Source organism: Tauraco erythrolophus, chromosome 9 (assembly GCF_009769465.1).
Source record: "Tauraco erythrolophus isolate bTauEry1 chromosome 9, bTauEry1.pri, whole genome shotgun sequence".
In the NCBI taxonomy this organism is placed as follows: Eukaryota; Metazoa; Chordata; class Aves; order Musophagiformes; family Musophagidae; genus Tauraco; species Tauraco erythrolophus.
This window is the reverse complement of record NC_141473.1, coordinates 37,211,234-37,236,049: the sequence shown is the minus strand read 5'-3', so window position 1 is coordinate 37,236,049 and position 24,816 is coordinate 37,211,234. Positions and strand designations below refer to the sequence as shown.

Below are 24,816 nucleotides of genomic sequence, written 5' to 3'. Positions count from 1 at the left end.
CTTCTTGAAGCAGATGGATGAGTCAGTAGTGACAGAGCTGCTGTGAGTAACTCCAAAGCAACAGGTCTTTATTCACAAAGCTGGAGCTAGAGAGACTTCAGCTGAGACATTTCCCCCAGGGCGAGATAGTGGAGTTCCTGGGAAACTGAGTCCAGAAATAAATCCATCCAGTGCGATCGGTTCAATGATTAAACTTCTGTCTCTTTGCATCACCCCCTCCCATCAACCCGAAGTCCCTCCCTCCCCAGCTACACACTTCATTGTGCCAGAGCAGGCACCTGGAGAGCTGCCAAGCTGAAGGGGAGAAAAATCGATTTTGTTACTGCCCCACTTGGGAATTGTTACCACTTCGCAATGTAGTTGCTACGCAGCCTGCCCTGCTTCACCTCGCTTCGGTCCGGAGAGGTTGACAAGCTCCCACCGGCACAGCGTGCAACAAAGTGCTGCAGAGAATCTGGGAAGTTGGAGAGGATTTTAGAAGGTTTCTTCCCTCTGCTCAGCACTCCCACTTGCGAGACAAGCTCTTCCACATGAATTAACTCCGCTCTAGTTCCACACAGTGCACCCTTATCTGCAGCTTTTTTCCAATTAAGCTTCAGTTGTGTAAAGGAGCAGAGACACACGGACCCCTGCCCCCAGCTGAAATACCTCTTGCGCAATTTCCAGCAGAGAGGTTTTGTACAGATTATTCTCCCTTCACCTCTCCGCGAGACAAAGTTTCAGACCAACGCAGATCCTCGGTGTTGTAAAACCTGGGGAGGAGACAGATTTACCTGGCAGCCAACAGTGTTGGTATCAGACTGCTTGACTTGACAAATGCCTTTAACTGGCAGCACAGAGTGTCTACAGCAAGAGCAGCTTCCTTACACTGTAAAGTTGGATTTGGCACAGCCTTTTAACTATTATTCTCAAAACTTCACTCTGACTATGCAGGTGTTTCCGTGATTTTGTCATTGTTATCAAGTGATATGGACTATGGAAACGTCATTCAATGGAAACTGGGTGAAATGTTGACACAAAGGAGAGAAACAAAAAAGAAAAAAAGAAAAAGGCATTCTCATGGGGTAATTAAAGGTTCAGTCTCAAACCACACCTACATTCAGTGTGTTTCTGCCCTCAATTACTGTTCAGTATTTCAGCTGGAACTGAGCACCCTTACTGCACCGGCAGACAATTGCCACCCAAAATTTTGCAGAACAAGGTAACAATTACGAATTATTTGGTAAATTAGAAAAACAGCCTCGGGGCAAGGGGAAAAGAGGGAGATGGAAGAGAGGGGGTTGCCAAGTAAGGGGATGAAACACAATACTGAGCAGAGGTAGAAAAATCATTTACACAGATCCAGAGCAGGGGCAGAAGCAGCCAGTGAGCAGGAATGGATCTGAGGTTATATCAATTCATAGCCTAAAGTGGACTCAACAACCTCATTCTATTATAAAAAAAGTATGGTTGATCATCCTGCTGGGCTGTATGAACAGGTAATCCACAGATACACGTAATAACACTTGACTCTGTACTCAGCACCAGTCTCAGGAAGAGGACTCTGCCCAGTCCTAACAGCTACAGCACACCACGAAGGCACGGATCAGGAGGAAATGGCTCTGCTGAACATCAGGAGCAGTCACACGTTACATTTTTTTTCAGCCTCTGATCACAAAGGAAGATTGAAAGAGCTGAAGAAGGGGAACAGGACTCTCTCTGCAGAGACAAACTATACAGAAACTCTGCTAGGAAAGGTTTCCTTTTCTTTACCTCCCCCCACCCCCCCCCACCTTGCATCTGGGATGAGCTCTGGACACTGGGCGATCCCGCCAGCTCTATTTATTTTTCACAATTCTAGAACAAGAGTAAAGCAGACAGAGTGGCTCAACAGTCCATAAATAGGGCTTGTTCTAAAATTAGGCCTTTGATCTTCAAGAGAAAGGGAGAAAAGAAAGAAGAAAAAAGCCACACTACCAGCCAGAAAGCACGGTTCACTTCTCCTGTATTCATCTTTTAATAACTGCTGGCTCGTTAAGTCAGACACTGACTCCCAGAGGGACTGTCTCTTTCCTCATTGTTTACCCATGCCATCCGAGTCACAACCCCTCTGGCCAGCAAAATTGAAAACATCACCTTTCAAGCTCCATCCCACTTTGATCCAGAGCTCATTGTGTCTGTAATACAGCAGATTTATTTTTCATTCTCTCTTTTCTTTCTTTCTCTAACGGATGCCACTGGAAAAGGGTCTCAAAGATCTAAACGTTACTAAACTGGCAGCAAGCTCTGTTAAATACCTGACATGTCAGAATCACTGCGTAAGTAACTTGTTCGCTCATCCCTGCTGCATCCTAGCTTCAGGCAGGCTGTTGTGCAAGAAAACACAAGACATTATCTCATTTCCACACAGACAGCAGTTCAACGCACTGAGGGCCAAATACCAAAATATGTTACAGCCATTTTGTACATATTCTGCCCAGTACAGGGGAAACAACCCAGGACAAGTGAACAGATCAGCTCCAACTGCCTGCAGCTTGGAGGCTTGAGGCAATGTTGTTTTTTCCTTTTGTTAGAGCTGCACCCAAAAAATGTTAGTCACAAACCCTCCCTTCCCCCTTTGCAAGGGCCAACAAGACTCCAAAGTTATAATACCCCTCTCTCTACTTTCTTCTTCTGCAGTTCTCCCTCCAAACCCCTGGTCTCAAGGCATAATGAAGAATCCCGAAGAGGGTGGTGCTCACATAGTCCATCTGCCTCCCACAGCCTTGTGGTCAAAGGCCTGCAGAGAAAAGGATCTCACAGCTCCAACAGGGAAATTCAGATAAATGTCTGCAAGTACATCGGCTAAACATGCACCAGCTACCTCCAGGAAAAGTTACCATATTAATGAGCATTTTATTGCTGAAGAAACACTCCTATCTTTGGAGAGATATCAGAGGCAGTGGCGACACTGGTTGCTGAGTTTGGCACCCAGGTTAACAAGGAGATAGTGGTCAAGGCTGCAGGTGAGTCATCAAGAGAATTCCTTCTTCATTACAGCTTATGTTTCCAAGACCAACCTTAGAACACGTTTCCCTTCCCAGTAGCAGCAGCTTTGCTTCCCTATTATATTCCCACAAGTTCATCAAAACTCAGAACAGAGAGGGGTTCCTACATTCGTCCTGCATATGCCCCTCTGAGGGCACAGGCAACATCAGGCAGCAAAATAAGGCAGAACACCTGAGGGGACTGACTGGAAAACCCATTCCAAGGACAGACACTATTTAGAAGAGATGGAGACACCACAGACAGAAAAGAACACACTGGCTTAAGAGAAAGGCTTTTACCAAGCCATGCTGTTTTAATCATCATTTTCCATTTAAAGCATAACAAATAAATATAAAAAATTAATATTGTGAAAGCCATTAACTTCCAAACCTCTGTTAACTTGAATGCCTGCAATTAATCTGGAAATTTGAACACCTGAAATAAACGGCTTTTCAAATGCGATTCTGAGGTCAAGTGAACAATGCTGTTGATGCTGTTTAAAAAAGAAAAAAATGAAAGTTTCGGCACAACCCCATGAACAAGAGCAAGAGGCCACTCAATTCTCCCCCCGGGGCTTGCTTGCACAGGGCATGTTAGAAATGTGCAGCTGGCATAGCTTTGCACCACACCAGTCCGGACTGTAAGACACGGGACCAATCTGGCAGCCTTTCTAATGGGAGTCAATGACAGCCACACCATTAGCTCAGAAGAAAAGAAAACTTTCATAAAAAGTCAGCCTGGAAATGCCTGAATAAACTTCAGAGCTCTTGAAACAGTTACTATGGAGTCACTATGGAAACAAGCAATGAGTTAAGCCAAGTGCTAATCTCAGCAAAATACAAAAAAAGAATGCTTATAGTCATCTAGCTTCCTTATTGCAAAGCTTGCTGCTCAAACACAAGGCTGGCTTATTCCTCGATGTCCCAGCCACTCTTTCCTTGCTCAAAAATACACACTAGTACGCAGTTTGGCTTACAATTAAAGGATAAATTTACCAAAACAGACTAGAAGCAAAGCACAGCGGCAACATGGGTCTCCTGCAACCCAACCCCACGCACCTTGGAGGAGGGAAAACAGAGGAATCATCCTTGCACAAGCGTCGTTTTAAACAGTGGTTTGCAGATCCAGCAAGGCGTTTGCAGTCCCGGAGCAAGGCGGGTAAACGCACGCTGTCAAAAGCCAACTGCAGCCTTCAGCAACTACAACTGCCCTTCGAGTTCATCAAGTGCAGATGAAACCACGAGGCAACTGACACCACTCAATCCCGTAACCCACAGCGCACGAGCGATCTGAATAGTACCAGAGAGAATACAGGGCTAATTGTAAGGGCTAATTGCAAGCTCACATTCTGTGCAAGTCGTGTTGCTGCTAAACAGAGGCTGTCAGGACTCTGCGAAAGCAAAGCAGAATTACTCAGCTGCGAAGCAGAAAATTAAAGACATTCACGTGGCCATTGTCACACATACATAGCTGCTTGTTTCTTCTTGGGGGAGGAAAGAAAGATGGGGCTTTGCAGGGGAAGGAGCTAAAACTTTCCCTCTCCACCAGTCTGGCACTCACATCAGCAGGAGATCACATGCACTAGGAATATTTGCGCACTGCTTGCTTTTTAGTAAATAATGGGGAAAGAGTACATGACATACACTGAAAACAGTTAAAATTTTTGTTCGAACTGCTGCACACTTGTTTCTGAACAGCAGCTTAAAGGATTAATACTAGGAGGAAGCGAAGGGGATTCAGAGAAAACTTTCAAGCTGCAGAGATATGTGGCTGATCATTTTAGAAAGTCAGGTATTTGATACTGTGAAATTTAACCCGGCTTTTACAAGCATCCCAACATTAACACCAGCAGGACCTGCAGGCTTGTATACAGCCAATCCCAGAAATGCAGTTGCTGCAGCATTATTCTCCTCGGGCAGCACCAGCAACATGTCCTAATGCTGAAATCCACTTCTGTGAACACACACAGCAGTTTCAGCATGATTCTTTCTGCTCTCCAGTATCCCTACTGGGAGCTCAAAAACGTACCTTAAAGTCGCTCACACTAAAAGCAAATGACAGAACACCTGCATGTGTACAAAAGAGGCATAAGCCTGGTGGTGCCCTGCCTTAAACATTATTCAGTCCTTTTCCCGATAACTTAATTCCAACAAATTAAACCTTCCTCCAGGTGGTAAGCACCTAACTTTTCCAGTTTATGGTAGCACAATAAAATAGGTATATGGAAATACTACTGGCACAAATATCAACCCACAAGCTGTACTTAAACTCTAAGCTGTTAGGTGAGCTTAAGTAAAATACTTTGTGTCTCCTCTCCAAGTTCAGGTATCACAAACAAATTGGCACGTGAAGCAAAAAAACATTTATGAAGTGTAACAGAACAAAATAATTTGCACAAAACTGAATTAGAAAAGTCAAGGAGAAAGATATCTGAATTTCTCACAAGTAAATAAATTATACCTATGCCTCTAACATCTCCTCCTTGCCCTCAAAAATCATAATCCAACTTTCCCTCCCCACTACACTTTTCCTGAATCAGTGTCATGAAAAATAACACAATTTAAAGAGCAAGGACAGATTTTGCTTTGTTTCAGTAATTATCCCTCAGATGACAGAACTGGAATTTACTCAAAAATTCCTGTGGCCAGAATGTCATCATTCCCCAATGCATTAACACAAACGCTTTTCCACATTTTCACAGGACACAAAGGTTAGAGGCATGACTCCTATCACCATTTCGACCCAATTTCCTGCCAGGTTGTTCATTGCTTGTTCGTTATCTGTTGAACTCTGCCTTTGGGAAGGGATGGAATGAGTAGCTAATTCATTACTAGTGAAATCTCTGACATTTATTAACGACATAAGGATATCTTGCAGGAAGACATCAGGTTCAAATTTTCACATAGCATTAGATGATACAATTAAGCTGAACACGATTGAAAAAGTGTACAGCTGACTAATAGAAGCAAACTTATGGCCTCTCAGCTTTTAAGGGTCTTTCCTCTGAGTGCTTCATGTAACTGGTCACAGAAGAAGGAAACACATCAATGACTGTAGCAGTGTAAACATGAAATGCCAAAGAAGTTATTAAAATAGTATTTTATTTTATGAATAAAAACTAAACAGAATTAGGACCTGGTTCTATTTTTTCTTTTTCCCCGTTTCATTTGAACTACTCTGATCATCTCTTTTTGAACGAAGGCCGTATGTACCATTCCTGTGCTGATCCTGCCACTCACTCTCCAGCTGTCTCAGCATTTCTTGTGTTAGAAGTCCTTCACGCAGCAATCTGTTGGCAAGAGATCCGCGTCCATGGCTTTTCAGATCCTCCTGCCTTGTAGCGGACCGATAAGCTTTCAAGTTCTTTACTCTTCTTCCTTCCGGAACTTCCACTGCAACAGAGAGTGCCTCTGTGGATTTTACACCCTGACGGTCTGAAACCGTCCTAGTGTCCCTCTTAGTCCTTGAAAGAGGAAAGTCTTCTGACACAACTTCTGCTGCACCAGGAGCAGCTGCAGATTGTGAAGCTCGGATCAGCTTTGTGATGTTGCAGACACCAACTTGTATAATGCCGTCTAGTTTTTTCTGAATATCCCTTACAAGAGCAGCATCAGGGAACATATCCATGAAGCGGTAACTGAAGAGAGGCAAAACAACACATAATTAAACCTTTTCACTGAAGGACTGCTGACTGGGACAAAAATGAGACACATACTATGGAAAGTTAAAAAAAAAAAAAAAATTATTACGTGTTGCATGGGAAGGCCACTATATTTCAAGTGGCATTTCAGCTGCTCCACTCCTGGATCACTTTGTTTCTAACTTTCTCTCTCTGTCAGTCACAACCAGTTATTCTGCAGATAACTGGCCTGCTCCCACAACATAGCTGTATTTGTATCTGTCAAGATCCTCTAAAGGGCCAAGGGAGCCCATACTGCACCATACACATGGGCTTGAAGACACTGCTTTTCTAGGACTGTAAGTCATAAATGTTAGGAAAAAAATAAAAATAATTTTCAAGCACAAAGACAATACCTTAACCACAGATAGAGGTCAAAAACATCATGAACAGCTTCAAGGTGTACAAGTTCTTTGATGTTCTTTGGAGAGGGTAACGGCCATTTGGTGTGCCGACAGAGCCAGTCAAACGTCAGAGGCTCATTTCTACTGAACTGTCGTGCAAACTGAAAAACAAGCAGATCCAGTGAAGTCCTCAGTCAGGAAAGAAGAAATCTCAAAGGAGTTAAATTCTCTTGACTCTGTACACAGCATATTCCAGAAAACACCTGCGTTTTTTTACATGGTCCAAACGCCACACATTCTTTTACTTAATTACTCAACACAGGAGTCACCTCTGCTTTCCTGAGCCTCATTAACACAATTTGTCCATGGACTGTGCACAGAGTTAAGCAACAAAAGTACAGAGCTATCCAGAAAAGCCTAACACTGAAGGCATATGATTTCATCTAGCAAAGCAGCTGGGCTTTGTCTTTTTTTCTTCTCTCACTGCTATTCTGTTAATTATCTTGTTTCAGAATCTCCAGGGTTGAGAAAATGTTAAATGTGTTCCCTGACTTAGGAAACACACTATTCACAACCCAAACAGAGTAATCTGCACTAGAAATCAGTCTTTCTGAAACCTAGACATCTCAGCTCTTTTACTAACATGTAAGCAAGCTAAGATTTAAATTTAAAGTTTTCAGGAGCATCGATGACTTGGAATAACTGCTTCCTAACTGGCTGATACCAGAAGGTTGTTTCTTTTTCACCAAGGAATGGGACTTAAATTCACACAGGCATTCACAACAGCCTGCCTCCCTCTGACATCACATTATGCCCCTCTGCACCTTCAGTACTTGGGATCTGAATGCTCAGTGTTTTCTTAATGAGGCTTTTTTTTTTTCAACTCTTTAAATCAATCACTCAATTTTTAAACAACATTACTAGCCATTTTTGAAAAGCACAGGTCTAATATCTGTGATGTGAGGGTACCACAGCAGTTTCATTTTTACGCTATTTTATTAAACATGTTAGCGCAGTCTCCAAAAGGGGACAAAGGCAACACTGTCTAACAAAGTAACAGTCCCAAACAAAATTATTAATCCTGAAAAAACTGACATCAGCTGACTACAAACTCCTCAAAATAACAACTCCGGGGGCACGGTGGAAAAACAGTTCATCCAGGCTTGAAAATTTTTTAATTCTATATAACTGTATTATAACATCAGCAGTCACGCTTAATCCCACATTCTTTTCTCGTGTCGACGACCTAATACCTTAAAGCAACACCATCTTGGTCTTTAAGGACTATACTAGACACACCGTAGTGCAAAGCGTACCCATGCACAAGCAGCTACCTAACGCAATTCTGATCTTTCCCAGTTCAAAGATCACCTGCAAGGCAAGCGTAGGATTCTGAGGCAAACAGCAGAAAAGCTATCCAAATTTTAATTAACATCACAAAATGAGTCAGTTCTCCCAAGTTAAACACTCTGGCCAATAAAAATGGTGAAGAACGTAATTTTTAAAAAAAAAATAAATACAAATATCTCTCCAGCTATTTTATATTACTACCTGTGAGCACTTTAGTAACACTCTCAAACGATCTAATAACAAAACCCACAAGAAATATAGCAGCTAGACACAGTCAGTGCACCAAGACCCACTTACTCCAATATAAACACCGTATGGTATATGGTAATATATATTTTTTGGAGGGAAAAAAGAAATTACTGACCTTCAACAACGTGGTACACACAAAAGGCTCTTTTCTGTTCAAGGGTGCAGTGCAGAAGACATACCGCGATCGCAAATTTAGTGGAATGTGCTGAATCATATCTGCTAGAAATTTAAAGTCATCAATATTGCAGACAAAGTAAAGCCCATCGACCTGTGACAGACTCACAAAAATATCCTGTGAAAACATAACCAAATGAAGAGGATGTTATTACAGGAGAAGGTTGTTAAAGTTTATATTACCAAACCAAAAAATGATTTAGAGTTTCAAAGGCTTGTCATACTGAAAGAACAGTTAAAAACATCAAATTTGACCCTCAGTAATAAAAAAGAGGGGGCAGAGGAGTTCCCTCCACTCTTTTAACAGGATTTTCATTAAATTCTCTAACACAGGATCGCAGGAAAAGACATAACACGCTGTGCTTCATTTAAGTAATTTCAATCAGCCTCCTAAGTATCCAACACAATGTTCTGGAAGTGCACACTCTCGTTACAAAGAGCACCTCACAGGAACCAGTTATTACTATGTTTAGAACGTGTTCCAGGTTTGTCAGTCAGCATGACCCAAAAAGCTAACTTTATAGCATGAAATTCAGCAATTGAGTTATTTTTAGCCTAATGTCAAGAATAGATCTATTTTAGGAAGAAAGAAATCATAAGATAAATACAGTATTGCAACAGAGGAGTTCAAAGAATACCTGAAACATATCCAAGGTTTGGAGACACAAGAGACGCCACTGCACATTGCAGGGGGAATTTTTATGGGCCTCAAAATTATTTCTCTAGTGCAAATCTTGGAAAGACTTTTTTAAAAGATCTTCAAAGAAATACTGAGATTCATTAAATATGTGACTGAATACTTAAGAAATCAATAACACCACGGCTTTTTTTATCTTAATACTCCTATGCTAGCCCAGAAATTCTCAACAGCAAAATTCTAAAGATGTGCTGTTACCCTACCAGCCTAAGTCTTCCGGGAAGTCTCCAAGTATAATCTTTCACCTCAAGGTTAGAAATCATACACTTTGCCACACAACAGCACATCAGCAGAGAACAATAATATGCATTTAAATTCATGAAAGCTGCTAAGAATTTCTCAGCGTACTATTTTTTAAATACACCACTGGAAGTTCAATTTCTACTTTAAAATGATTAGGCACTTCTAGAAATTCTACTATTCAGCTAATGATAAGATCAAGTAGATCCCACAAAATCTGTCTTCTCAAAGTTAAGCAGACACTGTTTAACCATAAAGTCCACAGAACCAGGAAAAAAAATCAGGTAGCTCCCAGATGTACAGAAATACGACATGACCAGCTCAGTTTCCAGGATTTTTCACATAAAATTATCAAAATTTATTCTATCTTTATTATTATTTAAATATCTTGAATATTTTCAGTCTCAGACCAAAAAGACTACATTTAAAATACAGGAGAGGTGAAATGAAAAGGTTGCTGCACCCTCTTCAACACATGTAAACATAAGTACACACTTCAAAAGCTTTCAAGTTTATTACACCGCAGAAAAGTTAAGCATTCTAAATGTATTTGCAGTCACTGCTGTGGTAGAGAGAAGAATACCACTGATAAAAGACACACACAAAGCTGTCTGTTGGGATCCCAAAGTGCACCTTCATACAAAAGCAGTGACTATAAGCAATGGCTAATTTTAAAAGTATTTTAATTTTAAAGCTGGGTTTTTTGATCATTCTTACAATTAGATTGGATAGAGTGGCATCAGGAAGATGATAAGCAAACATCTCTATCTGCTCAGGAGTAGGATGTAGGCCAGCTGCCTAAAGGGAAAATAAAGAAAACATTTTCCATTAATTCTCAATATTATTCTTAAGTTAGTGCATCAGAAACAAACAATAGAAAGGCAAAACGCAAGAAACCAAAGCACCGTACAGAGTTCAGTTTATTTAGCACATTTATCTGGAACTTAAGAACGTTTGTGTTTGAGCTTTTAATCCTTGAAAGAGCAGTTTCAACATAAATGAAAATACTGCAAGCCTCCAAACAGCCCATATATTCAAAGTCACTCAGGCATGACAAAACCCACTTTTGCTACTAAGTTGTAAACAGACAGAAGGAAAAATAATTTGGGATCAGAACACAGTAAAACAGCTCCAGAGCACATCTGTACAAACCGGGCAACGAGACACTCACCTTCACAGGGCGCACAGACTCATTCAAAATTTCCTTCAGTTGCATGAGGTCATCACGATGCATTGTAGTGACTTCTCCTTGTTTGAAGGATGAGCCGTAACGCCCAGCTCTGCCCGCTATTTGTAGAGCCTGAGAGGTTGTAATGGAGTCTATTTCCTTTTCTCCCTTCTCATTGATAGTTGGCTTTACTATAGAGTTAAAAATTATTCTTTTTATACACCTGAAATATTTGAACAAAACCAAAGAGGAATCCTTTTTTACAAACTGTTTCCAATAAGCAACCTGCTACAGAAGAATTAAAGCCTTTTTTTCTTTTTGAGGACTTTTTTCCCCTGCATAAATTAAGATACCACAGATACCATCTACAGACATAGCATATTCAAAAGGGCAGCGTAATGACTACCGGATAGTTGCAGGAGAATCAACAACCCCCCACACATCAATACTAATCTGTCCCAATCCACTCATCACCAGCTGCCTCAGTAGCTTATTGCATCGCCCTCAGCAACATAATACGTCTGAAACTGGACTGAACTTGCTCTACATTTCGGGGATGTAAGAGACTGATATTCCGACAACCTAGCACATCTGATCCCAGAGAACCAAAAGGATCTTAATGGTATCTACGATCACACAGAATTAGGCCACGAGTCATTTAATTCTTTGAATCGGTTTTAGAATTAAAGCTTAGTTCTACCCAGACAAATTAATCACTACTTCAGAATTCAAATGTACGTATTCTGTTACATACAGATGTTTAGCCAAATTAGTCAAATCGAGGGGAAGCAAGAGAGGAAACTAATGTGTATCACAGACCTCCAAAAAAAAAAAAAAAAAATCACACCATAACCTGTTATGAGTACTTACAAATTGAGTCCCATTCCAATTGCATCTGTAGCAACTAAAATTTTGCACGGATCATTAGGATCATTGAATTTCTTTGCCTGTTCAAGTTTTGTTCCTAAAACAGAATGACAACACACTTCACATAGCAAACTCTTCTTACAAAATAAAGAAAATGTATCACTAAGCCAGATGCCTTTATAATAGGCTGAGGAAAAAAAAAATATCTGTATTTGATTGGTATTTGGCTGTGGTTGGGGGAAGGAGGCAGGAGGGATTCATATCATTCCCAGAGTTGCGAATAGACCTCATTTAATTAAATCTATGTGAAGATCAATATTAAGTACATAATAAAGGTCTAATCCCAGGATTAAAACACCAGTCAACAAAATTTGATTACTTTAACTAGATAGAGATGCAAAATCAGGAAAACTTGTAATGCTTCATTTTAGAAGTTTTTCTAAGAAAGCAGCAATAAGCAGATTGTTCTCTTAACAATAAAAGTAAGAGTGCTTTACCTGGTGGCAGACTGCCATATATGACAGCACATTCTAATCCTTTGGCTTCAATCTGTCGACTGATGGAGTAAATGTCGTTCTTACTGAAACAGACAACACAGTCCCCAGGCTGGAGGTTATCTAAAGATTCTAAGGCATGATCCAGCACAGTAAGAGGAGTGAGTCTCTTGTAGTTTCGGACCTAGAATTAAAGGAGTTGTCATACAGCCTTTGTGAGAAACCGAAGAACTATACATTTTTACATGTAAACTAGATTCAGTAAAAGAAGAAGTAGGCAGGCTATGTAGCAATAGCCTTTTTATCAAGAAATTAAGAGTCTGTTTTTACTCAGTAAACTGAATGCTGTCCCATTACATATGGACATGTTAAAGCTACAGCTAATTCACTGGGAAATCATGCAGGCTGGACTTTCTTAGGACCAAATTTTATGTTTTTAAATACTCTTCACAAATTAATTTTCCCAAGGGAAAAAATAAAATATTTATCACAGTAAAACTGGGTTTCAGAGATCCTTCAATCACTTTCTTCTGGAGATATTGGCTCTTTGAACTCCTTTCCTCATCATATGGAGAATAACTATCAATAGACGCAGTAACCTAAGCACTGTGCCCTCCAGGAAGAACATCCCCTAAACAGCTGTAGCATTCCCTAAGGGGAAGTCAGCAAAGCAGTTGTCTTCTTTAAGCAAACAATACCACTATTAAAAAAAAAAACAACCCAAACAACTTTACATCATCTCCTTTGGTTTACAGGAATTGAGAAACATTTTACCAAGAACTCCTGCAAGATTAACTTTGAACAGTGATATCCCCAAAAGACCCTAAATTACTGCCTGTTTGCCAGCATGGAGAACCTGATGCTCTATCCATAACTTGACAGAATTAAAAAGCTTACTTCAACTTCCTCCCCTGTAGTGTACATGAGCTCTGTCACCAAGTCAATAGCAGCAGGTTCTCCACAAATGTGGATTTCTTCCGCACAGAGTCCTGAACAAGAAACAATGAAATAAAGTGCAAAGTGCTACGTATTAATGGACAACAGTAGTTTTAGTTGGTATTAAGTTACCCCAAAATTACATTCTGTTTGCTAAACACATCAGTGAGGACTGTATTTCACCTCCTTCAACATCCCACAGCAGCACCTAAAGCCTCTCCCCACAATACACTACTTCCTTAGAGCTGCTCTTGATTTCAGAATATCAATCAGCAAGCGATGCTTGGAAATCCATTAGTATGATAATCTGAGCAGCTAATCGAAACAAAAGGTACCTTCAACCACTGAACAAACGGAACAAAGCTTTGAGTATGTTTTATTTACTACTAATGTTTTACTAACTCCCAAACCACAGCAGAACTGAAGAGCTTTCTTTTCTGCGTGACCTTCTTAAATTATGAATATGTCTCCAATGCAGTTGGAACAGAAAAAGGGGAAAAAATCAGAAGTAGAGGAAGTGTGACATATTATCCTGTTAAACAGCATCAAAAGCAGTGAAGGAAAGGGCAGGGGTTTGTGTTGTTTTAACTGAAGAAAAAAAGCATCCTTCTAGAAAATAATCAATGTAAAAGGATAGCACGGTGTAACAACACAAAGATTCTGTATTATCCAAGGAAATAAAAAAACAAAAGAGGCATCTGTATAACTTAGAGAATAAAATTTTTAAAAAACATTCATTAAGTAAAACATGACAGGTGACTCATTGCCACACAGACAAATCCTTTGAGGCAGAGTATCCCTCTAACCTCCTGTAAGAAGACGTGTGAAGAAACAATACTTGCTTTTATTTTGCATCACATGCTATAACCACTTGTGAATATATTGACTGCTAAGCTTGAATTTAATGTGCCATTTATAGTCACATTAAACTAGTTCATTGTCAAAACTAACAAGCTTACCTAGAAGGGCTCTTGTCCAAGCCCACCCTCTCGCAGGATCTCTGATCATCTGAATTTCATCAATCACAGCAACTTCATCTGAAAACAAGAAGGAAAAATATGATGCACCAAGGAAGAGCGTCTAGAACAGCAATAGAAAACAGGAAGGAACTCAAAGGTTTTCTAAAAAAATTTGCTCAAATCAAGCTAATCCTCCACCACCAAAAAGCTATTCTGAGATGATCCAGGTTTGATTAACTGTTCTAACATAGTTCAGAAATTGTTCAAGTAAGAGCAAAAAGGCATAGTTCAGCTACTTCAAAGTCCCAATAACACACATAAAGATACCACAGATTGAGTGAAATAATTATGTATACATACAAGGCGTATTAGTGCTGCACATTTCAATGGTGCAAGCAATATGAGGAGCTTGTCTGGCATCTTTATTGGCATACACGCGCTCCTCTCCTGTCACCAAGTCACATGGCACATTCTAAAGAAAATCAGAAAACTCATGTTAAATTTCCTGACTATGACAGAATATTTTTTCCAAAGGACAAAAAAAACAGTTTCTTGAAGTACTTTCTAAGACAGTATAATGGAAGCTGTCCAAAAAATAACTACTCAGCCTTTTGAGGCTTGTGCCCTGTATTTAAGTCCTATCAGACCGAAGGGTATAATGAAGAGGCAGCATGTGCAATTAGATGCCCTCCCCTACTCCTGCAGGAGATTATATCTTCCTCTGAGCACTTCAGAGCTGTCACATCTGCAACAAAAGAACCGTCAGAAAAGCTGCAGTGCAAGGGGCTCATATAGCAAAGCCCAGCAGAGAAGGAGCCTTGCAAGCTCCAGCCTCTTGCAGATCATTTGGTGATTTGCCTGCTGCGTGTCTCATGTGCTGCCTTATACTCACGCAGCAAGAGTTCACAAAGACCAGCTGCGAAAGGCAGCAGGGGCCACCACCCTCTGTCAGCTCGACACTCGCTGAATCTCAGGCAGATGGCTGCCCCTTCCATACCCACAGACACCTGTAGAGCCAGGCAGGAAGCCCTGTTTGAGCCTCAAGGGCTACGTATGACCCATGAGCTTCTAAGTGAAAATTCCTCACATGCACTAAACACATGGGAAAAAAGTTTAGTAACTTTACTAAGGAACATCACTACACGGTATCCACATTCACTATGCAGCAAAAATGTTACGGATATCTCTTAGGACAAGTCAATCTTTCTTATGTGTCGCTTTGAAAAACCAGTAATAGGAATTAAAATTCTAAATCACAGACATGAAAAAAAGAGAAATGGCAAGGTCATTTGGTAAACACTACGGTACACACACACTATGCTGCATTAATATGTGACGTGTTCATGTTAATGCTTCACAACTGGCGTGGTTCTCTGCAGCTGGAAACACCCTGCTGAGGAGCCTTCAAAAAGATGCTGGAAGCAGTAAAAAAAAGTATTAACGAAAGCTTCCTCTAGGGACCTGACATAGGGCACTGCTCTTCGACCCAACACATCTGAAGCTGTAGAACTTTTTATTAGATGATTGAGTGAAATATATTTAAACATTGAAGCAGAAGGTTGAGGGGAGTTAAGCAAGAGTGATTTCTTGTGTACAAGCTAAAATAAAGGTTACGGGCAAAAGAAGCCATGGTTTCCACACTAGTACAACCTGGCTAAACCCAGGGTGGGAAAAATGACCACAGGAAAATGGAGGCAAGTTACACGGATGCCTGCACAGCATGTGCTTTGGGGAAAGTAATGTTTAATTTGGGGAAACGATGTTCCATTCTGCACTAAAGCAGAAAGGCACAACTGGTATTCACATGAGCCGACACTACTGCAAAGCAAAGGCGCCCGTTCAGGCGCGCTGCTTCACGGACGATCTTAAGCAACTACAGTACTTTACAAACATGCATTCATGAGACTGTTCCAGGACTAAGGATGCAGGTAAGTAATATAACATACTGACAGCATCATTACTCTTTTGGAAGATCTCATGAGCCAGAAGTTTTAGTGGTCCGCAGTATATTCCGGATTTTGCTGACAGAAATCTCTGGATAGCATGGTAAGTTTTTCCGCTGTTTGTAGGACCAGCATGGAATATTATCTTTCTCTGAATAGCCCTGGCATCTGGATACCTAAAACATACACAAAAAAGCAGATCTGTTGAACATTTATCTGGATACTGATTCAGGGGAAATTGCAAATTAGCTTACGCATTTACTTATTAATAGGCTTTTAATGCGTGCTGAAAGCAGAAAGATCAAGTTCTTAAATAGAGACAGTACAAAGAGTACACATTTCTCTTCCAAATCACACAATGCTTTCAAAGATTTAGAGCAGAATTCACACATTTTGTTCAAAATAATTTTCATTGCTATGGTCTCCCTCCTTGGGTATATTAACGTTTTAATGTTCTGGCGCGCTACCTCCCAAACAGATACAACCAGAAGACAGCTTTCTGGAAAGGCAATACCAACTCAGTGATTTTCATAGCTGATACAATCTTATTTTCCTTTTAACTGATTGCAATTTATCTTGTAACAAAGATCATAGAATGGTTTGAAGTTGGAAGGGACTTTTAAAGGTCATTTAGTCCATCCCTCCCACACTAAAAGCAAGGACATCTTCAACTAGATCAGGTTGCTCAGAGCCCCGTCCAACCTGACCTTGAATGTTTCCAGGGATGGGGCATCTACAACCTCTCTGGACAATCTGTTCCAGTGTTTCACCACCCTCATTGTAAAAAACGTCTTCCTTATATCTAGTCTGATTCTACCCTCTTCTAGTTTAAAACCATCACTCCTTGTCCTATCACTACAGGCCGTACTAAAAGGTCTGTCCCATTCCTGACACAAATTATTGCAAAAACGGAGAAAAGGAACTGAAAACATAGTGCGATTATAAATCACAAAGCTTAAGTCCACAGACTATGAAAATCTATGACGCTAAGAAAAGAAAACACTGCAACCACTCAGAGACACTGACCAGTTGGGCGGCAATCTTAAATCGCTGATCTTGCGCAGATCATCCATACAGTCCAGCATCGGAAAGATCTGCTTTGCATGCCTCAGGAAAAATGGAAAGAGATCATCCACGTGACCTAGAAGACAAACACTTTTAAGAAAGTTTGCACTCTTCTCTGAAGGCGTGCATCTTCACGATAAACTTAAAAAAAAAAATAAAAAAATCTACTACTTCCACCACGCACTTGCGTAATTCTTTCAACTTCTGGCTCTCTACAAAGTTCAATGATTATCTCAATGGCAGAAAGGTAAACTAGTACGTGGACTCATTAAGCAACATAATGCAAATACAATTGCATTAAAAAAAAAAAAAAAAATCTCATTTCAGTATATTTACTCTGGCTAACCTACCTGTTTAGAGAAGGTCTAAATAAAATGACAAGCTATGGAAAAGTTGGATGAGAAGTAGCTTTTCTGTCCTAAGATGACTTTAGCCTTTTCTTCCTAAACTCATAGGCTGCCTTGGAATAAAATAAATTAAAAGCTTCTAAAATGCTTTTATGAATAAACAGCGGAAAACAGAATAGTTTGTAGCTTCCTTAAGCTATTAAGACTTAGGATGCTGGTTCAAGATTGTGAGTCTCCAATCTGTAGGTGAGAAAACAAAAATAGAAAAATCAACTCAGAAGAGACACCCACTCTTCTGAATCTGTGCAGAGTAGGCATGTGGCCTTAAAGGTCTTATTTCAGGTCACACTCCAATTGACCACTCCAATTTCAAAGAACTATCTGGATCTGAGAAACTGATATTATCAAACACAAACATTAAAAAAAAGCAGTGTTTTCGTTTCTGCTTTTTAAAATGACAATTAGAATTCAATGATTCAAAATTACTGTGAAGAATTTAAAGAACTTTAAAACTACAGTATTTTCAATTATCATCTTTGGACAAGCAAAATTCAACTGAAAAACTTCAAAACCGCCACCATAAACAACACTTTACACTCCTATATATGTGAGTTTTAAGGCATGCATAAACAGTGCTCGCATATAAGTAAATAAGGTGTGGAAGTGAGGAAATCATGTGGCAGATTTTATGCACAACTAATATAAAAAGACATTTCAAATTTCCTAAGAAAGTAAACGTTTTAAATCTACAAGTTTGCATTTTAAGACAAAACTAATGGCCACTGTAACGTTTAAATTACCATCATTAAAACCACACATAACTGCCAAAGTTCTGAAGCTCAAACTCTGCAGAAGGCTGTTTCTGCTGTTACCAGACAGCATCACCTCCTGGTTAAGGGCCATTAATCACAACACACGATGCAGTACACAAGGAAACAACACTCGTTTCCAGGAGTGCCACACGGAAACGGAGCACGGTCATGGAGCTGCATTCCCAAGTACTCGAAGCCACCTGGCCAGGAGAAAGCTCTCAAAGTGCCCCCTAGTGACCACTGAATTTTTAGGAGAGGAATAAACTGAACAGTACTCGTTTCACTTCGGCAATGAACAACTGCTATAAAACAACAAGCTGCTTCTTGCTAAGACCTCTATCACTTTTGTTTCCACTTCAGAAAACTTAAGGACAGTGGATGGGTGCAAATGTTTCTGAAGGGGAAGTGGTGATTTTTAACCTCTTTTACAGCATAGGAAGCAGGTCCGCAGCTATGTAGGTAAGCATGCAGGTCAAAAACAAGGAAAAAAAAGCTTATTTTATTTTACGAGCACTCCAGATACTTGCCTGCACCACAGCATATATCATTGAGAATAATATGCAAATCAGCACTCACAGAACTGGATTCCATGATATACTTCCTAAAGCTTATAAATGCTTGGTGAAACAGGCGAGCTGCAAAAAAAAAAAAAAAGAACAAAGTTAATGTGACTGGGATCACAAAACCACATTTGTAAACAACAAAACACTGAAGCAGTCCGTTAAAAACCTATACCTTAACATGAGATATTACAACGGAGTGATAGAGACAACCTAAACAATCAGTGTCATGAGACTCATAAGAGATCAGATCTGCCTAATAATAAAAATAAAAACACATTTCACATTTAAAAGAAAATAATCTTAGAACATTTTCTTACCATCTAATCCATTTTCTGCTCCTAGTCTTTGAATTTCTTTTCTTTTGTAGAACTTATTTAAGTTTTTTAGAACTTCACCTGCAGAAAAAGAGAACCTTTTTTTTTAGTTTGCTCAGAACTAAATCAATTCTGCTGATCCGAAGACCATGGCTCATAGTCTCATCACTTTGGAGAGAGGGAGTCTTTGCCACGCTCAACAGACTCAAATGATTTCTCCCTAAATTAAATGCAATCAATGATTGAGCCTGTTGTGGAAAAGGACAATCTTAATCTGCAGTACAGTTAAGAACTGCCATGAAGATGAGGTCAGTATTTGAAAGACACTCTCCCTGGTACTTGATAGGAAAGCATAAAGCTGGGAACCTGCAGCAAATATGTTATGCAACAAATCAGCGTTTGGGATGGGTTTTCTTTGCTTTTTATCAGCATCTATCAAGAAACAGCAGGTTTTTATGTGAAAAGTAAATCTGCTTAAACCACTTGGTGACAGCTTTTACTAAACATCCTGAGAGACCTTCTTCCCTCCACACTGCTTCCAAGACACACTCTCCAGAAAGATCAGGCAAACTAAATAAAGTATTCTTCCTATTTCTCAGGTCAAATAAAGGAGAAGAAAACTTAATGACTTTCTTCATATGTAACACGAATTACTCAAATTTGTTTGTATAAAACCCTAACTATAACATGATTAATAAATGCTTTCCCTCTCCTAAAAGGCAAGTTCAGAGTTGCAACAAAACTGTATTTACTAATATACACTCTGAATTTAGTTTATTGCTAGCTAAATCACAATGACAAAATTGTGTCCCCTCCCCGCCTACAGCAGATCAGAAATCCATACCAACCTAGCAAATATCATGAGTACCTAACCATAAACTTACGTTCTTCTCAAAATTCAAGTCTACAAACCCTCTATTATAAAATGCCAGGACTGATACACAATGCAGCACACCACGGGTCTGTCAGCACAAGTCACTGAACACAACTCTGCCACGTTTTACTCTCTGCAATTAACTCCGTAAGTCTTTGGAGTCTGTCACGACATGGAAAGCTTCCCATGAGACCAACCTTGTCTCTCTCTTTCTAAAACACCATCCTCTAGAACAGAGATAACTCACCTTCCATAATGAAAATCATCAGATAAGATGAACATGGCAAAGTTCAACTGCAAGCAAAGTCAAAAGCACAAGAGTAGTGGATACATCCCATAACCTGCGCACGGTTACAGTAGTTTATTAACAGATTAACTCACAGTCTGAGATGTTCACACGGGTAACTAAGCAAGTCTGTCAGCAGGCTTACGTTTACTACACAGGCATCCATACTCTTATCAGAAAACGTTTAAGGGCCCGGAAATCAAAGACAGATCAGAAAACAATGCATTAAAAGAAAGCACAGGGCTAAATTCTCTTCAGAGCTTCCACAAGAAGCTGTAACAGTTAACATACCATCAACCATGTGTTCACAACCTACTGGCCTTCCTACAAGAGGAAAAGGTCAACGCCAGAACACTTGTTACTATCCAAGGCAACATGACATTGGGACCACTGCAGCCCTCAACATCCAAGGTCACGATCCTTCCCAAGCACAAATACTTGTCTTAACAATCTGGTATATCCAAACAAAACAAAGCTGGCACTGCAGTCCAACTAGACACGCCCACGTTCACTTGATCCAACTGCACATAGTACTAACTATTTCTACAGCAATGGCGAGCCATCAGGGTACACACTCAGGAGATCCGTGTCCTGCCTCTACCATCACCCTTTTTACCATTCCTAAGGTGTTCCTTTCTTTACCATTTCCTCATTCTCAAACAGTATTTTAACTCCTACTCCTCAATTACTTTGTCTTCTCAGCAGAATTTTTTAAGGTTCTGTGTAAAAAAATGGCCTGACTGCAGTTAAGTTCCGAAATTCTACAGTTAGCCTCCAACGTATCAGACTCTTAGATATTTCACCCCCAATCGCAGGAAAACTTTTCAGTCACTTTCCTGCATCTGAGATGACAACAGTCCATTTCAGCAAGCCTGAATGCTACCACTGGAGCAGTTAAGTGCTTTATTTTAAAATTCCTCCAGAACTGTTAGACTTCTGTTGTCCAGTCCAGGCAGCTAACTAATCCCCTTGTTCAGTTACCTCCTGTTTCCGATAAATGAATCGCTGACAACAACCTTGTCTTTCCTAACATACACTTCTCACCAGTAAGCACAGCCCCATAGTCTGACAATTGAAGCCACAGAATTCACATTCAATGTCACAACTGAGCACTAGGGCTCCAAATCAACCACCATATCAAGGATTCTGAGAAGCCACACAGCACAGATCTCTGATTTTTCATACAGTGGCTTCTTCTATTTATATTTATTTAAAAGTCACTAATGGATCATCTCCATACTAGGAGGCCCATATTCAAACCAGACCTGATCTGTGCTGTCCAATGACTTGGCAACACTCAGGCCTGGTACTGAAGACCATGAAACCAGGTACCGATATTTCTCTGTACTGATGGCAGATCACTTAACTTTACAACATCTTCTCTCATTGCTCTTTACACTCCTTGCTTTTGATACTACATGCATTAGCAAACCTCTTGTCCTTTTCACCCTCCTATCTAATTTTAACACCACAGTTTCTTTTTTCCACATAACTGCTCCTTAGAAATTTCACTATAACGTGCTCATGTATTAAACTAGTCACCCAACAATTAGCTTGTTTGATGAGGCAATCATACAAGGGGTTTAGCAAATATCTACTTAGATCTTAAATCATTTCATCATACAGTATTTTCATATTGTTCTATTGTTAGGCAGAACACTGTGCATTTGGGCTTTTCACAACAAGGACATTATCATCATCACACAAATATACCAGAAACATTACTAATGTAAAAGCAATGCAAGTCTACAGAAAAACAGATTCTGCCCTGATCTCTGTAAGAAAACCTCAATAGCAAAGCTCTTTCTAACTGCAACCTACTTGATGCACCAAAATGGAAAGCACACATCACCACTCCCAAGGATCCACTTCCCTTGAAATAGCAGAAAGCAGATGCAGTCATGAAATAATTCCATCATGCATCGTTAGTTACAGTAGTTACGTCCATTACACAGGTTTGTTACCAAGGTTTTGCAAAACTGGATTTGCAAAAGTAAGCTTCTAAAAAGGCTTCTGTTTCACTGACAGTGTTTGACTAGCATGTAAACTATGATCACTGTCTCACTTCAGCAAGTAGCAAGCTAACAAGGTGATTCACACTGGAACTACACGCGCTGTAAATAACAAATTTTCTTCACAAGCAGTAATCAGAAAGCCTGTAAATACAAATTTTTCTTTACTGAATCTCATTTGGTATTTGACAGCAGAACCTGACAGAACATCTTTGTTCAAAATACAAAAAAACCCAAATGCATGATACTGTGCATGGTCAGAATCTGAGGGGGGGAAGGAGAGAATAACTATTTCATTAAAAAAAAATGGATGATATTTGCTAAGGAAGATCTCATTCAGTTTCCTCTTTGTTATTGATGGGCTTCAAAATGCAAAATTACTGAGAGCAACAGAGAGAGCACACTACAGGTCAACGAGCCAGACAAGCACCATACTGGTCACCTAGCTGGTATTCCTTGCAAGCCTCACATGAAAGAGATTCAGGCTGTTTGAAGTAGTTAATTTTCACCTGTGGGAACATAAGTAATTTTAGCCAATCTGCTCTTTCTCAACAAGTTATCAGAGATCAAACAGAACCTAGACTTATTTTCCCATAATATTTTGGTTGTAATTTTTTGAAGAAATACAACATAACTGCTTATCTAACAAATGAGACAGCAAATACCATACAAGTAAGATGTCACTATTCCTATGTATTGGCATCTGAGGAATGCACTACTAATTTAAGACAACACTGAAAGACAAGTCTGAAAAAAATCACAGATTTTTTTGCATTACAGCCGTTCAGGATTTCTTCTCCTAGCTAGGTATTTTAGCTGTCAGGGCTAAGTATTCTTTTACACAAGGGATCTGCACAAGTTAAGACCATCTTCCCACGTTTCCTATACCTGGAGTTAACGCAAATAATATGACAGCAGAACACTTAATTAGGAGAACATGTAAAGAAGAGGAGTTTCCATTTACACTTTGGGATCACCAAACATCAAAAGGAGCAAGAACTTGTTTCTTATTCATCAAGTCTTTAAATATAGTGTTCTGGCAGAAACATAGTGTTATTTGTGTTATTTATTTCTTATTTATCAAGTCTTTAAACATAGTGTTCTGTGTTTTTAAGACCATTCCTGAGCGGAATACTGAGCACAGATGAAGAATGAACAGGCTGTATGGTTTATAATTAAAAAAAACACCAAGAAAGCAGTTACAACTCACTCAATGGTTCTTGAGATATAATTACACATAAAGACATCAAAGAACAGAAGTGTAGAGCATCTAAAGGTCAGCAAGAGTGTTTCTTCTCTGCTTTCACTTAAATATCAAAAAATTAAAAATGTGTCAAGTAAAATGACAGGATGTATACCTAGCAGATATATAAAACAGATATGTAAACCATCTGCAAAAGATGCTATTTTTCTTTTTTTCAAACTCCTGACATACTCAGCAGCTCTCATAACACACAGGACACTGAAGCAAACACTTCTTGATATAGCTTTCCCTAGCTGATGCACAAAAACCTACACTTATTTGCTCATACTTTAAGATGTGTAAAACCAGGAATATACAAACAGACCTGTGTTGTTCTAACTGAAAATTATACTTAAGCTTCTAACACTGATGGCCCATAACTAGAAATACTGAATGTTTCGCCCAATTTTGATCTAGGCACGTTCACACACAGACAATGTCTGTAAGACCAATGTTTGAAAAAACTGTGACTGCTAAGTTCGGATACAGTTATGGTCTTGGAATGCCACACGATACCAGTTTAGCTGTGGGACCTGCCCCACGCCGAGCACTTTTACCTTGATTGAGCCGAAACAGGGAGTGGAGGAAATAGGTCAACAGATTTTTCCTCCACACGGCGCACGCCTAACGGGCCTTGGTAAGAACCTCACTGTCGGCCGTATTACCTCGTCTCACAGCTTTCATCCCGCTTCCCGGGCACGAAGGACTACACGGCTCAGACGAGCCGCAAGGAATGCCTCCCTGCTCCCAAGAGACGAACCCCCAGGGAACACGCCGAACAGAGGCCCCGCTCAGAGGCCAGGGCTCGGCAGGCCGCCCGGCGGGGCCCGCCGCTTCCTCTCAGCCCTCGCGAGCACCCGGCTGCCGCGGCCCGAGGGCGCCCCGGCGGGCAGAGGGCGGGCGAGGCCCGCGCCGCCCCTTCCCGCCGCCGCCTCACGGTCCCCGCCCAGCGGCCGCTCGCACTCACCCTTGTCGAGGGGCCGCGTGAGCTCGGCGCCCACGTCTTCCTCGGCCCCGTCGCCGACGGGCTTCAGCGGCACGGGCACGAAGAGAGAGAGGTGTCGGGGGCCCGCGAGCTGCCGTCCTCGCCGACCGAGGAGGAAGAGAAGGAGGAGGCGGCGGGACGCGGGCGGGCGGCGGCGGCGCCCCCATGGCGGAGGACGAGCCCCGCGCGGGCCGGGAGCCGCAGCAGCA

General features: G+C 40.6%; 1 protein-coding gene across 2 annotated transcripts; it reads right to left on the bottom strand.

The window, feature by feature from the left end:
• Positions 1-6,090: 6,090 nt before the first annotated feature.
• On the bottom strand, positions 6,091-24,675 carry SUPV3L1 (Suv3 like RNA helicase). Of its 2 annotated transcripts, XM_086616438.1 has the most exons (15): positions 24,590-24,675; positions 19,211-19,288; positions 18,858-18,965; positions 17,133-17,247; positions 16,114-16,282; positions 14,524-14,635; positions 14,164-14,241; positions 13,166-13,257; positions 12,272-12,452; positions 11,778-11,871; positions 10,911-11,130; positions 10,457-10,537; positions 8,744-8,920; positions 7,042-7,190; positions 6,091-6,643 (listed from the first exon to the last, which is right to left on the bottom strand). In XM_086616438.1, exons 3-15 carry the CDS (start codon positions 18,919-18,921, stop codon positions 6,148-6,150), a joined length of 2,028 nt encoding a protein of 675 aa, XP_086472564.1. In that variant the 5' UTR covers positions 18,922-18,965; positions 19,211-19,288; positions 24,590-24,675; the 3' UTR covers positions 6,091-6,147. The 2 variants fall into 2 exon arrangements, with proteins under 2 accessions (XP_086472564.1, XP_086472565.1); XM_086616439.1 differs by lacking the exons at positions 17,133-17,247; positions 18,858-18,965; positions 19,211-19,288; positions 24,590-24,675 and having other exon boundaries at positions 16,125-16,185.
• Between the last annotated feature and the right edge of the window lie 141 nt (positions 24,676-24,816).